The sequence below is a fragment of the Neovison vison genome, chromosome 3 (assembly GCF_020171115.1).
Source record: "Neovison vison isolate M4711 chromosome 3, ASM_NN_V1, whole genome shotgun sequence".
Taxonomy (NCBI): domain Eukaryota; kingdom Metazoa; phylum Chordata; class Mammalia; order Carnivora; family Mustelidae; genus Neogale; species Neogale vison.
In genome coordinates this window covers 222306984-222323079 of record NC_058093.1, presented here as the reverse complement: position 1 = coordinate 222323079, position 16096 = coordinate 222306984, and the positions used below count along the sequence as shown (strand labels likewise).

The 16096-nt window shown below is 52.6% G+C and overlaps 1 protein-coding gene across 1 annotated transcript in view; it reads left to right on the top strand.

Annotated features, from left to right (window-relative positions):
• Positions 1 to 16096, top strand: part of MYO18B (myosin XVIIIB) — a 237265-nt gene that overhangs the window by 53336 nt on the left and 167833 nt on the right. The window contains exons 15-19 of the mRNA XM_044244039.1: positions 2974 to 3054; positions 5055 to 5202; positions 10739 to 10898; positions 13029 to 13212; positions 13992 to 14202. Of these exons, the coding sequence (XP_044099974.1) occupies positions 2974 to 3054; positions 5055 to 5202; positions 10739 to 10898; positions 13029 to 13212; positions 13992 to 14202 (784 nt within the window). The remainder of the gene's footprint in view (positions 1 to 2973; positions 3055 to 5054; positions 5203 to 10738; positions 10899 to 13028; positions 13213 to 13991; positions 14203 to 16096) is intronic.

Here is a 16096-nt window from a genome sequence, read left to right as displayed (position 1 = left end):
AGCAATATTCCTGTATTATCTATCAATTGCCACAATAGTGCTAGATAATGAAGTACCCCAAAACATAGTGGCTTTAGATATTATCATTTGTTATTGCTTACTTCGGGTTTCCTGGGTGGTTCTCTGGTCTTGCCGGAGTGAGTTCTTGCGTCTCTGGGCAGATGTAGGGCGGTAGGTGGTTCTGATGGTGCTGGCCAGCTCTCTCCTATGTCTGGGGGTCAGCTGGCTATGAGCAGATCTGAACAGGCTTTGGCTGGGATGACTCATCTGTGCACCAGGACTGTCCTCTCCTCTAGCAGACTAGCCCAAGCTGTTCTCACGGCGCTGGGCAGGGCTCCAAAGGATGAGCAGGGATGTGCGGGGTCCCTTGAGTCCTAGTCTTGGAACGGACAATGTCCCTTCTGTGTTCAGTGGGTCATGGCAAGTCCAGGGCTGAGCACTGAAAGTAGGTTTCACTTCTTGATGGGAGAAATTGAGATAAACTGAAGGGGAGAGGATATTGGGGGGGGGTTGTTGTGGTTTTTAGAGACAAAGAGAGGTGCCAGAGGGAGAGAGAGAGAGAGAGAGACTCCTTTTTTTAAAAAAAAAGATTTTATTTTATTTATTTGACAGACAGAGAGCACAAGTAGGCAGCGAGGCAGGCAGAGAGAGAGGGAAGCAGGCTCCCTGCTGAGCAGAGAGCTCGATGTGGGGCTCGATCCCAGGACTCTGGGACCTCGACCTGGGCAGAAGGCAGAGGCTTTAATCCACTGAGCCACCCAGGCGCCCCGAGAGAGAGACTCTTAAGCAGGCTCCAAACCCAGCACAGAGCATGACGTGGGGCTCGATCTCAGGACACTGAGATCATGACCTGAGCTGAAACCAAGACTCAGACACTTAACCAACAGAGCCACCCAGGTGCTTGTGTTTTGCTTATTTCTGGTGATCAAGGTGATACATGTTCTTTATTAAAAACTGGGAAATACATAGAAATATCCGTAAGCAGCAAACATAACCTCCTTTAACCCCAACACCCACAGGAAAGCCCTGTTCCTGCTGTCTTACTTTATACCACTTAATTGTCCATACATCGTCTTCTCTGCAGATTTCTGATACATCCCTACACACGGGTTTGTTGTTGTCTCTTTTCCTCACAGTAGTGGGCTATTGCTGTGTTCTCATTCCATTGGCAACTTTTAGTAATCGCACATTTCACTGGTTACGTCCAATGCTGTCTCAGCCCTCCTTTCCGCCTCTGGGTGATTTCTACCATTACGCTCTTGGAAACGATGCTGTGACTGACATCCTCATACTGACTTCTGAATGGCGACCGTCATTGACCACAGTGTGTGCTTACTCCCTCCAGCACCCAGTTATCAGCCCCATGCTCATTAGTAATTCAGCAAATACAAGCAAAGTTTGGACTGAATGATTAGCTCCTGATAAAGCTCTCACCGCGATTGCTGATGGGCTGGCAGAATGAGCGATGTCAGGAATTTATTGGAATGTTGGTCTGTAACCTCTCTTCTCATGCACAGGCTAAGGGGTGAAGATAAAACAAGCAAACTAGGGGCGCCTGGTGGCTCAGTGGGTTAAGCCTCTGCCTTTGACTCAGGTCATGTTATCAGGGTCCTGAGTCCGAGCCCTGCACTGGGCCCTCTGCTTAGCAGGGAGCTTGCTCCCCCCCACCCCCTTTTCCTGTCTCTCTGCCTACTTGTGATCTTTGTCTGTCAAATAAATAAGTAAAATCTTTAAAACAAACAAACTAACAAACAGCCTGATTGCAAAAAAGGCAAAAGATCTGAATAGATTTTTTTCTTCAAAAGATAGACAAATGGGCAATAATCGCCTGAAATTTAGGGAAATGTGCATCAAAACATCAAGATAGCCCTTCATAGCTGGTAGAATGGTAATGATAAAAAACCAAACCAGAAAGCAGCAAACATTGGGAAGGATGTGGAGAAATTGGACCTTGTGTGCCTGGCTGGTGGGAATACGAAACTGTGCAGCCACTGTGAAAAACAGTATGCTGTTCGTCTGAAAAAAAAAAAAAAATAGAATTACCCTATGATCCAGAAAATCTGCCTCTGGGTATCTACCCCCAGAGAGTTGATGACCAGGTCTTGAAGAGATAATCCATACACCTAGCCTCACGGCAGCTTTACCAATAGCCAAAGAGTAGAAGTGACCTGAGTGTCCACGTTGGGGTGGGGGAGGGGGCGTGTGTGTAAACAGGTTTTTTTTTTTTTTAAAGATTTTATTTATTTATTTGACAGAGAGAGATCACAAGTAGACAGAGAGGCAGGCAGAGAGAGAGGGAAGCAGGCTCCCCGCTGAGCAGAGAGCCCGATGTGGGACTCCTGTAAACAGGTTTGATCTGTCCACGCAATGGGCTATTGTTCAACCATAAAGAGGAAGGAAATTCTTATCTATTTTGCAACATGGATGAGCCTAGAGGACATTGTAGGGAGTGCAATAAGCCAGTCACAAAAGGACGAGTCCTATGGGACTCTGCTCACACGAGACACTCAAGTGCAGTCAGCTTCATAGAGACAGAATGTGAAACGGTGGTAGCCAGGGGCTGGAGGGGGAGGAGGGGAACGGGAATCAGTGGTTAATGTGGACAGCATTTCGGTTTTGCAAGATGGAGAAGGTGCTGGAGGTGGGGACGTGGTGACAGGTGCACAACTTGTGAGTGAACTTAATGCCACTAACTATATGACGCAGTAAAAGGTAGATTTTATGTCGCGGATGTTTTACTGCCATTGTTCAGTGGAGCATGTGACTCTTGATCTCAGGGTCAAGACTCACGATGGAGGTAGAGCTTACTTAAAAGAATATTTTAAAAATGATGATGGTAATAATAATAATAAAGATAATAATTACAAAGGTTAAGGGGAGGTGAAAGTCTTTACTTCTCTTTTCTCCTCCGGAAGTTTTCCACCCTCTTCAGCTCACGGAAGGAACTAACAGGGAACTTCTGTGACTTTCCAGGAAGGTATTCCTGTGCCCTTTGACCTTCCGGAGCCGTCCCCGGGGACCACGGTGGCTGTGATGGACCAGAACCCTTCCCAGGTAAGGCAGGGTCCAGCAAACTTGGGCTCTCAGATGCCATGAGGCTTTGAATTGAAATCCCAGATGACTTGAGTCCTTAAGCCGCAAGTTGTCGGTGCTGTCTGCCCCTAGAATCACCTGGGGATTAGGAGAGACCCTGAAGCTGGCGATCCACTCCCAGCCTGGCCTGAGGATGCGGCCTGGGCAACGCCTCTCCAGACCCCCTCGGGTTAGAACCACCTCTCTGCCTGGTGTCTGAGCTGGGCTCAGCTGGCACGTGCCTGGCAGCTCATGGTGCACTGAGGCGGCTCAGGGCCGGTGCCCAGTGGCCACTTGCCTGGGAAGGCCAGATGTTCAGACTGGGAGAATAGGGGCTACGGGGGGATGGAGAATGAGGGAGTGATGAGGGGTCCATGCATTTATGGGCTTGAGTGTGGGGGCATACCCGTTTTTACTTTCTCCATCCCAAGAACCCTCTGGGCCGACCCCAGACCTGCACCTCTGCTCTGCCATCTCTCAGAATGGCCCTGAACCATTTCCCTCTCTTGCCAAGTTCAGGTCCAATGTCAGTGATCCCAGTGCATCCCTTTGCCTCTCTGGTTCTCAGTTTTTTCTTGTCTCTAAAGTGGGAATGGTAGCATGACCTGGGATGGTTGTGAAGGTTTAGGAGATCTGGAGCACAGAGCATCCTGCCAGGAGCTTGGCCCACGGTCACATGTTTCTCCTGCCACGTGATAGCCCAGGCTGCCACTTTCCTCCTTCTTTGTCTCCTGTTGGCTGCCCCTGACCTTCTCTTCCAAGCCCTCTCTTGGCTCCTAGTGACTTGCACCTGTCCCTGCAAATCTGCCTTGTCCGTGAGCCCTGTCTGGTCACTGTCTGTTTATGCTTCCTGTTGGCACCCTCTGGACTGGCTCCCCCTCCCTGTCATGCTTCCTGACTTGGAAAAGGCAGGCCGGAAGGGACAACCCAGGCAATGTGAAGAAGGAGGGACCTTGGGGTCCCCTGGATACTTGGATGGTGGCTGGGAACAGCAACCTTCTGAGGACAGACAGGTTGTGAATTTCAACCCCATTAGGAAAGGCAAGGTGAAGGCTCAGGATATCTGAGATCTGGTCCCCGTTCTGCCCCTGTGCCTCTCCATGTGACCCAGGATGTGTCCCCTCTGGGCCTCTTGGTGGGGGGCAGTATTTCCCAGTCAGGGTGCCCAACTGTCGTAGCTTGCCAAGGGACTTTGCTGTCTCTAGCACTGAAATTCTCATATCCTGGGAAGTTGCTGAGTCCCAGTCACCAAGGGACAGAGCTGGTCGCTTCGTGTCTCATGCACATTTCCTCCATAACTACTTGGTCCTGTTTTGGGTGACGCCAACTTGCTGGGGGCCCTCAAACGAGCTTCTTTGCTTCTCTAGGCCTCTCTGGTTCCCAGGAACAAAACTTCAGAGTTACCTAGATGGCTTCTGAAGCTCATGGCTAGATTTTGAATTCCGTGCTACTGAACCAAGTTCACCTTCTCTAGAACATTCTTTCGGTGCTCCCCTTCCCCTTAAGATTTTAGTTAAAAAAAATGCAGACTTCTGAAGTGATGTGGATGGAATTAATCCTTTGGTGTTCGACTGTGCACAAAAACGGAGCCGCTTTTGTGTACGTAGAATGTGTAATTTACAGAGTGCTTTCCCTTGTTAATTCCCCACCACAGCTCTCTGAGGAAGGTATTGTCAGTCTCCATTTTACATAAAAAGAAATGAGGCTCTGAGTGGGGCAGTAAGTTCCCCAAGGTCACACAGGAAATGAGAACAGAGGCCGGATTCAGATCTCCTGAAACTGAGGGGTTGTAATGGTTTTGAGGTTTCCTCACTGGGAATCTGGGGTGGGGGTGCGTTGGGAGCATGGCTCTGGGCTGACGTGTCTGGGTTGTGATGCTGTGGGTCTCAGAGGCCCTGACTCCCAGAGGTGGGAAGAGAAGCCCAGGACTCTGGCCTCCATCGAGGATCAGGGCTCCCCAGTGATCCTGGATTTTCCACCAGGTCCGCTTACCGGCCGTTGGAGGTGCTGAGGATGCCAGGGGCCTTTTCTGGCTCTTGGACGAGGAGGTCCGGGTGGAAGGCTCCAGTGACAGCGTGGTGCTGGAGCGTCTCTGTGCGGCCTTTGAGAAGAAAGGTGCTGGGGCCGAAGGTAAGGGAGTCAGGCTGAAGGACTCAGGGAGAAGGGTGCCGAGTCCAGCCTGGAAGTTGGAATCTGTTCTTGTCTGCTGCAGAGAAAGCTCTGACAAGGTCTGTATGTGGGGGATAGTTGGGGGGGGGTTGTTCTGAGTGCACAGATGTCTGTGCACATGCCTGTGTGTGCATTTCATTTATCATTAAATAAAATTTATCAGTCACTTAATTAATCAATAATCAATTATTTACCAATCAGTCAATCATCGATCAGTGATCAGTGTGGTCAGCAAATGTGTTGACTGGCTACTGTGTGCCAGGCACTGTGCTATGTAGTGGCGAGCCAGCCGGGGGAGGACGTGGGGAGAGCGTGGACAAGCTAACAGAGGAGCCCGGGTTTGACCCCAAGACGACAGACCCTGGTGCTTGATGGCGCGTCAGGCAGACCAAATTCCTGCAGGAGCCAGAGGGAGAGGCGTGCAGACAAATGTGCCAGAGAAGAATAGACACAGTGAAGGACAGCAAAGTCGGAGATGTTGCCTGGGCTCAGACCACTGGAGGCCCCGCTTGTGGGCCACATGAAAAAAACATTAGCTTCAACCCTAGAGCTCTGAGAAGGCATGAAGGACTCTATGCTGCAGGAAGTAAGGTCAGATTCATGTTCTGAAAGTTCCTGCAGGCGGCAGTATGGAAGGCAGTCTGGGAGGTGAGAGAGGAGCTGGGCAGACTCTGAGGGTATGAACCCAGGGCAACTGGCCGTGGACTGAACTGGGGAGGGAGCATCAAGAGGAGAGATGGAGACATTCGGATGGAACCACGAGGTCAGAGGTCCTGGACTCTGACTTTGGACTTTGGCTTCATTCAGCTCCAAGTTCAAGTCTGGCTATCCATGCGTCACAGAGGGCAACTCTAAGCAAACCTTGAATAGCCCCAGGGAGAGTGCTCATATGAAGAGGTTGGAGGGGGGTCACCCCTGCCTCCCTTTCACCAGAATTTCTGTGACAGAGATTGGGGGAGAGATTATCAGCTTTGTTATTGGCCACGGAGTGTTGTGAGTGTCAATCGATGATCACAGGGCTGTCAATGGCGATGAAGACTTTTCCCCGTCACTTAAAGGGTTGGAGGAAAGCTGTCCATTCTCCACACTTGGCTCTGGGCTCAGAGCTTCATGTATGCTCTTTCACTGAATCCTGTCACCGGTCTGGTGGCTGGTATTCTTAGCCCCCAGGGTGAGGACCCTGAACTCTGGAGAGATGCTTGTAGAGAGGTCTGAGATCCCCCCAGATGGAGTCAGCAGGCAGATACAAAGCAATCTCTGTCCGCAACAGAATCTCTTATGATCCTGCCTCCCCAACTCCACCCAGATGCCGGGAGGCTTCTGGAAGGCAGATGGGCTCTGAGATCTTCCACCCCCCCAACCATGTGACTCATTCAGCAGTGTTTCCAGAGCCCCTGACACGTGGCAGCCACTGTCCTGGGCCAGGAGATCCATCCTGAACAAGACAGATATCTCTGCCTCCCTAGGGTGGACATTCTAGCAGAGGAGACAGAGGATAAAATGAAGAAATCCGTAAAAAGGTTGAGGACCACAGTTCTGGTTGAGATCCTGCAGGGAATCCAGGTTGGCAGAGACAAGGGCCCAGCGGTCAGCTCCGGGACATTCCAATGTCAAGGCCCAGGGATGAGGCCAGTGACCAGGAAAGGCAACCGAGGAGGGGTAGCCGGGGTAATTCTTTGGTGTTCGGCTGTGCACAAATACAGAGGGGTTGGGTTAGGAAGGAAGCCATAGGCAGAGGGAGGGTGAGGCGTGGCTGAGAAGTGGCCAATGATTTGGCTGCATGGAGGTCACTGACAACTGAGATGTGTACCGTTTCGATGGAATATTTGGGGCGAACGTCCACCTGGAGTAGTGTACGGGAAATTGGGAGAATATTTGGCAGAAGACGCGTGACGGCTCTCTTTGCCGTGGTCCACTGGGCAGGTAACGGCAAAAGCCTGTGCCGCAAAGGGATGTGCCGAGACCTCCGTCCGGAATGTCCGTGGAGCCTTCCTGCACTCGCATCAGGACCCGATTTTCTGAGCAGAAACAGCGGCAGCATCCGAGGGCTCTGGCTGTTCTCCCTGGCACAGGCTCAGAGCACCGGTACCAAAGTTCATCCTAGAGGATTTGGCCCAGGGCTGACTTTGCCAGGCACAGCGCTTTTAGGGGTCCATGCAAATGTTTTAATTTCTGCAAAAAAGCAACAGAAGAAAAAATCCACTCTCAGGTCAAACATGATATATATGTATGCACGCATGTGTTCATATATGCATATGTATGTGTATGTGTACATATGTGTGTACGTATGTTCCGGGCTGAGTATCCCACCTCAAATCCACAGGGTAGTTCTGGCCTCCAGGAGTTCAGAATGTGACTTCTGGGAAGTCACCTCCCCTGTTTGTAAAATGGTAATAATGGTGACACCTGCCTCAGGGGGCTTACGTGAGAATGGATGACACCTTGTGAAAAATAATGACCTCTCCAGCCTGCACCCCCTTCTCTCTTCTCCTGCGTTTCTGATCTCCTCTGTAGCCCTCCGGACAGAATGCACCTGTGCTCACAGGAATGTCCGCTCATGAGGGCAGGGGCCTGGCCACTCCTCTCCCCTCTGCCCCACAATGGCCCCGGCCTGGAGAAGGCTCCAGTACATCTTTGATGCAGAATAGATGAATATGGCAAAAATCCATGATCCAGAAGCAAATGAGATGGGTTTCTCCAACAGAATGTTTTCTGGATCCTGACTTTTAGGCAGGTGACCCAGAGGAGGCTCATAAGTAGAAGGCAACGGGGGAGAGTGATTGGGGCTGGAGGGGATCTGGGGAGAGACACCTGTGGCCCCTTCTTCTCCTCCTGTGAGGCCCGACCTGCAATTCCAGACACCTTGAGCAGGGTGGTCTGATGCTGTCCATTCCCAGGAGGGAGACTTCGATGTCCTTTGTCCTGGCCCAACAGAGATAGACCCATTAAATCAGATATTTCGGTTAAAAAAAAAAAAAGATGTTTTGTCTGTGGGGCTTTCTGATTAGCTCTGAGTTAATGAGAATGTTCAGTCAGGCAGAACACGGGGGGCTTTCTGGAGAACCCGTGCTTTGCTCTTACGTCTCCGCTGAGTGTCTTTGCTGGGCTGGCGGGCAGCTCCCATGGGGCCCAGGCGCAGTGGATAGTCAGGCGACAGGCATCTGCAAAACAGATGTAGAGGGTGGTTGCCGGGGTTGCTGGGGCCCCAGAAGCCCCTACCCCTGTCTGGGGGTGTCAGGCTCTTGGGAGAGGTGATGGTACAGAGTCTTGAGAGGGGTGTAGTGGGTCAGACTCTGTCTTCAATCTGTTTCCATGGGGCTCCTGAGATCAAATGAAGCCTATGAAATGCTTGGATGAACAAAACTGGTGGAAACCACCTCCTGAAGAAAGAGGAGGGTGAGAGGGCTGAGCAGAGCTCCTGGGAGCCTGGGAGTGGTCTCCTGAGGCTGTTCCTGGGACATGGGATGCCTCCGTGTGTCAGGCCAGCACTGGGGATGAACATGGGCTTCAGACCAGCAGACCTGTGTCCTCATCCTGGCTCTGTCCCTCTGTGCTGTGCCACTTCAGCCAAGCGGGCTCATCTCTGAACCTCAGAGTCGCCTTCTAGAAAACCAGCCCAGCGATGCTCACTTCAGAGACCAGAGTGGGATCTCGTGACCTCATGCGTGGCCATGTGTCCAGCAGAGGCTGGCTGGGGCTTAGCCCACATGGACGTCCTTTCTTCTCTCTTGCCTTTGGTGCCCCCTCTCCAAATGCTCTTGGGATCTTCCCTCAAAGCCCAACTCTGTGCTTGCTGCGAGACGTAAAGATGCGTGAACACAGTTGCTGCCCTCAAGCTGCTTCCAATCCACACAGGGAGGCGGCCATGCAAACAGATAGCACGGACTTCCTACAGGCAGCATGGATGGACATACCAGAGTGAGGCAGCCGCTTTGTTCCCTTGCTTTTGTTGGAAGGTGGCCCCTTGATGGCAGGGACCGTGGGCTCTGAAGGCCTCGCGGAAGTGTTAGATGAAAGGATATCCCTTTCTGATAACTTCGGTCAGCCCTGGGTCTTGACCACAGTGGACTTCCAAGAGACCACACACCCTACAGCACCCACACCACTCATACATCAGAAGCCCTCAGACTCCCAGACGGCGTTTGCTGCGTACGGAATTCTGAGAAATGTGGCTTTCTCGTTTCCTTGCTCCCTGCAGCAGAGAGGTGGCAAATTGCATGGGAGGAAAGGACTCAGGACCCTAGAATGCGCTGGGGCTTTGACAGTAGGAAGATGGGAACTCCTAGAAATTCAGAAGACAGACAGGAACCGAAACAATACTACCGCACCTGAGAGTAATTGGTCTGGGACCATTACTCAACCCGAGAGCATCTCTGCGATTAGAGTGATTGATTAGTTACTAGGATTCCTCTCTTCCCTCCTCCCTTCCTTCCCTCCATCCCCACCCTCCTTGCATCCCTCCCTCCCTTCTTTCCTCCCTTCCTCCTTCTCTTCTTTCCCTTTCTTACTTTCCCTCCCTCCCTTGTTTCTTATCTTCCCCACCCTCCTTCCCTCCTTCCTCCTTCCCTCCCTCTCTCCCTCCCTCCCTTCCTTCCACAAGCACTTTGGGGACTCCATTCATGTACCAGGCACCATGCTGGTGTTAGGAATACGGACATGAAGGCTTTGTGGCCCCAGACACTGTCACAAGGTTGAATGTAAGAAAAGGTTGTGACACCCACTAGGGCTTACTGAGTGACAACCAAGGCCCAGGCACTATGCCAATGTATTTCACGCACATTATCTCCTTTAAGCTTTGTGCCACCCTGGGAGGTATGTATAATTCACAGTTTACAGAGGAAGAGACTGAGGGTCAGAGATTTAGGGACTTGACCCCTGCCACAGAACAGTAAGTCGTAGTGGTAGGATTTGAACACAGGCCCACTTTCACTCCTCCAAACCCCTTCCTTCCTCCACCCTGTCCCCTGCAGTCAAGCGTGTGTCAGCATCTCCCAAGAGTGTGCTGTGCATTTATTTGGTTGGTACCATTCAAGAGAGTTTTCGGTGGCACACCCATATTTTCAAAATGTGTAATGATTATGTTTTTATTTCCATGACTATCAGAAAATACAGCGTGCACACCCAACCTGCCATGCAATGCTTCTTTATAAAGGGACTTATACCTGTTTATAAGTGTGTGTTGATTCAAACGAGTATTAAGTAAGTAACAACCCAGGCAGTATGCGGGTATGGCAAAAAATCATGACGATTGTGCGCACTGATGGCATGTGGGAAAGACATATCCTGTGTTTAAGAAAGCAAGGAGGAATCGAGTCAGTGTTGGAAAGAATGCACAGACATGCGTACAGAGGAGAGGGGTGGGTGCCCAGAACTGTGAGCTTTGGCTCTCTGGAAACATACTTAAGTGGAAAAAAATGTGTTTTTAGTGATGACAAGCGATCGCAGAGTGTCCCCCACACCCTGCACCCCACCACTCACATGCTATGTCTGCCTTCAGGGACCTCTGCCTTTCGATCCTGTGAGCAGCCCCTCCAGTTCGAGATCTTCCACCAGCTGGGCCAGGACCCTGTCCGCTATGACCTCACGGGCTGGCTCCACAGGGCCAAGCCCAACCTCTCAGCCCTGGACGCCCCACAGGTGCTGCAGCAGTCCAAAAGGTGAGCCCGGCCGGCGGGGATTGGGACCGGCCTCCCCACTGGGCCCATGCTGTCCCAATAACTCGGTGATGGAGGGTCCGTCCAGCAGCCCTGTCCCCAAGATCCGATGGGACCCTGGGACTTGTACAGGACAAAGGCCAGAAAGCCAAGACTTCTTCCTTTGGCTGCTTGCCTTTCATTAAGTAGCTGGGAGATGATGTGACTGGAACAATTTTATGGACATCCTAGAACTAGGGGGGTCATAAAACAGAAGCAATAATGTTTTGTGGTATTAAAAACAAAAATGCACACTGCCTTCCCTGATGGCCCTGCTCAGAAAATGCTGGCGGCAAGGGTGGCTTGTGGACCACAGTTACTGGAAATGCTTCTGTGGGTGTGTGCCTGTACCCGCAAAATTATAGGCTGATCCTCCCAGCTTCGCTGCTGGAACCCTGCAGGGGCAGAGCTAGGACACCAGAGAGAAGCCGAGGGCACCAGGGAGGTGCTGGGGGGTGGGGTGGGGTGCCGGAAGAGGGAGGTGATCCTTACTGACCACCCATGGCAGCGTGCCCTATGTCAGGATAAATTCCCGCTAAGTATCTTGTTAATCCTTACAACAACACTGCCTCCTTAGCCCCATTACACAGATGAGAAAACTGAGGCCCCATTCGGCACAGTGGCCCTCCTTTGATCACACAGCCAAAGAGTGGCAGGACTGGGACTGACTTGAGTCTATGTACGTGGTCCTTGCAGAAGTTCTAAACCCACGATGGTGCAGGAGAGTTCAAGGGCAGGCAGCTCCTGAAGGGAGAGCACGCCGGGGGTGGGGTGGGGCTGAAGGAAGGTGCATGAGCATGGAGGGCCCGGGGACCTGAGTCAGGTCCCAGCCTTGCCCCTCCTCACCTGGATGACTGTGGGCAGTCACTGTTTCTCCTTTGTGTTTGTTTGCTTGTTTGGCCTCCTTCCCCATAAAAGAAGCCTGTGTTAGACCAGGCTGCACAATCCAGTGAATACTACACAGCTTTGGAGTCAGGCAAATGTTCAACTTCTGCTTTCACGGCTTTTAAGCGGCACGATGTGGGCCTCAGTTTCACAGTCAGAGAAATGGGAGGTTCTGGCGACATAACATAGCTGAGGGCTATGAGCAAAGGAGCCTCTTCTCCCTGTACTAGGAGGTGGTGCCCACCTTCTCCAGGGCCCTGACCTGCCCTCTCAGAGCTCCTGCTTCCGGGATGGGGGGGAGCTCCCCCAGGTCTGCCCCAGCTTTTCATTTCAATACCAGTGTAGTCAAGCCATTGTGAATCTGTGCATTCTGCCAGGAATTTAACCACTCCAAATACCTTTGGATCCTTTGGACGAAGATCCTTACTAGTTTGGATAGTCTGAGGAGGCATAGAGGGAGGCAGATAGTGGGGCTGCAGGGCTGGGGCTGGGGCTTGGCCTGGATGGCAGACAGTGATAGAAATTGCCTGCATGCTTTCACTGGAGCGGAGGGGACTGATGGGACCCGGGAGGCGCGCGAGGTCTTCTCTGGTTCCCAGCCCTGTCCAAGGGCGCCGCAGGAGCTCCCTGGAGTTCTTCGTCCTTACTGGCCCAAACAAGAAGGCAAGGCATCTCAGATTTCTCATAACAGACACTTGGGGAACCTTGGCCCTATAGCTGTGTGTTATGGGGTGCCGAGGGAAGGCCCTGTCTGCCGCTGGGCATCAGGCCGGGCACTTCACCAATGCTAGCTTGCAGGGCCAGAAACTGCCTCTTCAGCCCGTGAGTTGTTCTTTCTTGCATGAACTGTGTGGCATAAACACCTACTGTGTGCTGGGCCTGCTCTAGAGGGAACCCAGGGGCCTTTGCTCCCTAAGCAAGCACAGGCTCGGTGGGATTCCCCCAGGCCCATCGGTAACGACTGACATCCAGTAGGTCTTTTCACTGTTCTTGCTGCTGGAAAATCAGGGGAGGAGGAGCCTGGAGAAAGAAGGGGTGTTCGCCACCAAGCAAAGGCTTGTCTGGCAGAAGGGACTGAGGGTTAAAGTGTGGCATCTGGGAGGTGTGAGAGAAGAGGAGGGTTCAGGAAGTAGGTTCGCAAGAAGCAAGGTGGGGCCCATTTCCCGTGAGCCCCTAAAGTCTCTTTCTCCTTCCCCTCTTCCCCGCCAGGGAGGAGCTGAGGAGCCTGTTCCAGTCCCGGGCCAAGCTGCCCCCCGTGTGCCGGGCTGTGGCCGGCCTGGAGGGCACCTCCCAGCAGGCCCTGCAGAGGAGCTGCGCGGTAAGGAGGGCATTTGCCAGCAGCTTGGCCGCCGTGAAGAGGAAAGCCCCGTGTTCCCAGATCAAGCTACAGATGGTAAACGGGAGCCCTGTCCCCATGGAGCCGTAGCCAGTGCCCTCCTCCAGGATGAGTTAGCAGCCTGCATCTGCCTCTCCCCTCCTCAGCGAGCCTGGAGGGGCAGGTTTCACACTGTGCTCTGCAGAGGAGGGAGCTGAGGTTCAGGGCAGCAAAGAGACATCCTCCATCAAGTCCCTGATCTATCCACGTCCGAGACCAAAGCCTGGGCTGCTCTGCATTGCCTTGGGCAGCTGTGGGAGGTTCCTAGGATACTGACCCTGGTGACAAATATCCCAGCTGTTCCAGCCCCCCCCCCCCCCGCCTTCCTCAGCTCTCAGATGCCTTATTTTCATCACAAGGCTCTCCTTGGGGGAGGGCGGCAGGATCTAGCACTGGCTGGAAACAGGTGACCCAGACACATCCATCCAGTAACAAATGAGGGCGCTGTGACTGGTCAGTGGTCAGGCTGAGTCCATCAGGTGGACCACGGGAAGAGCAAGTTTTGAAAAAGACCTCACAGGAAGAGCCTATAGGCCTGGGTCCTGGATTCTAGCTGGCCTCTTCTGGGAGTGGTCTGTGGGACCTGGGGCCCTCAGTCTCCCCATCTGTTACAAGGGCTATTATAAAGTTCCCCTTTTCCTCTTGAGTGTGAACCAGGCTGTAGATAGGGGATCCTTGGCATAGAACTTGGGGACCCCCAGAGATGCCCAGGCTAGGCTGAGTGGATGCTAGGGGAGCGTCTCTGTCCATCATACCCCAGGGCAGCGGGCCTTGACCCCGTCTCCTTTTGGTCCTAGGACGCGTTGACCAGCGTGATCAGACGGTCTCAGTTATACTTCGTCCACTGCCTTGCAGTGGCGAGCGGGGGCAGGCAGGGATCTCTGACCCCACTGCAGCCTGGTGGAGATAAGCCAGGGACAGGTGAGCCCCTGCCCTTGGACATCCCTGCGCTGAGGGTGCAGCTTGCCGGCTCCCACATCCTGGAGTCACTGCGTCTGCACAGGACAGGTAAGAGATAGCCAGGGAGTGAGCACCTGGTGTCTGAGTCCTTGAAGCTTGCAAACTGGTAGTAGCCAAGGGATGGGAGCGTTATGTGCTACATGCCTCAGCTTTCCACGCAGCGTCCTGTTTATTCTGTAAAGTAATGAGCCCGTGAAAGGGAAGCTGTAGTTACAGATGGGAAAAAGGAAGCTCTGAGAGGTGGAAGGACATGCTCAAGGTCACACCTTGGTGGGGGCAGGGCGGAGCCAAAGCACCTATTTCCTGAGTGACATGTGTGCTCCTGGAGAGCTTGGGCTATGTCTGGCCCGCCTTCCTTTCAAAGGCAGGTGTCCAGGGAGCTTGTATGTGGGGATGGAGAGTGAGATTCCCACGGTGAAAATACCTTGGTCTTCAAGATGCTTAGCTTGATTTGAGAACTCGGGTGGGAACACGTGACAGGGGCATACGTTGCCATCCGGGGATGCAAGAATTCCCAGATGCTTAGAGGAGGGAGCTCCGTGCTTTCCCTGGGGAGACCGGGGCAAACCTCCGGGAGGAGGTAATCTCTTACTTGGGTCATGATACAGAGTAAGCAGCTGGCATCTGGGAGGTAGAATGTGAGGCAGGCAGATCAGCATAGGTAAAGGCTCAGAGGCAGGGAAGAGCTTGGATTTTCCAGGGACTGGGGTTCAAGATGCACAGGGCACTTGTGGCTGATAAGGCAGGCCACCCACATTTGGAGGTTTGGTTTTCAGTGGGTTGAGGTGGGGGGTTGGCCGGGGGAAGGTGGGCGTTGAATCAGAGGAATGAAATCTTTAGGTCTCTATTTTAGAAAGCAAGCATGTGCCTGAGCTGTCCATATAGCTCATCTCAAGAGCTGAGTTTGTGCTGAATCCTTCGGATTCTTTTCTGCCTCTTGGACCCCAGAGGCTGCTGCGTGGATTTCCCTTTCTGACATTAGAAATGGCCCAGGCACGGTCTCTGCAGAGGATGGGGTGGCTGGGGCTGGTGGGGAGCCTGGCAAGCTGAGCCCCTGTTCGTTGAACTTCTCTGTGGCTGACTTCGCCTGGCCATAGCCCCGTCTCCTCCCACCGCATTAATAGCCAGCCCCAGGAGCATCAAGAATTTGACAGAGAAGCTGGAAGCAGCTGGAAGCAAAGGAGAGACCCTCACTTCTCTGAGCGTCTCACTGATTTTTTTTCCCTCCTGCTTGCATGACCTCAGGCGAGGGATGACAGATAATGTCACAGGAGAAGAGCAGAATGGTCACAATCATGCCCAATTGATTCTGTCCTGGCTGGCTGGCAGGAGGAACTGGGCCTTTGCAGACACTCTGGACTACCGGTTAGAACCCCCGTGTTCCTGCCTGGGCCAGCCGTCCCCATCATCTCAGCCTTGGGTCCTCACTGCGGTGTCTGCCCTCTGCCTTCTCAGTGCAGTCCGTCTGGGGCAGGATGAAATTTTCCAGCCATGTAAAGATTTGATGTCTCACGATAGTTTCCACTGTCTGCCTCCGAGGCCTGGTCAGTTCCTCATTTTTTTCCCACTCCAAGTGTCTCCTGTCTCTTTTATGCCATATAAGAGAAATGTATGTGTGCACACGGATACATGCACCTATCCAAAATTTATGAATTTGAATTCACACACATATCATGTCTCTGTGTGTGTATCCAAGTGCACACATGACACACGTGTATATGCAGAGTATTGAATGTCTACGACATGCTGGTACAGCACTAAGACATCTACTGACTGATGTCATTCTTACGGAGCCCTTAGCCCAATGCCTGGCATATAACAAAATTTTTTAAAAACCTTTGAAATAATCCTGTATGACATTTCCCACATGCAGCCTGGTGGGCAGGTCAGACCTTGGAGCCGGTCGGCTTGGGCATAGCTGTGGCCAACCCCTGGCAAGTTC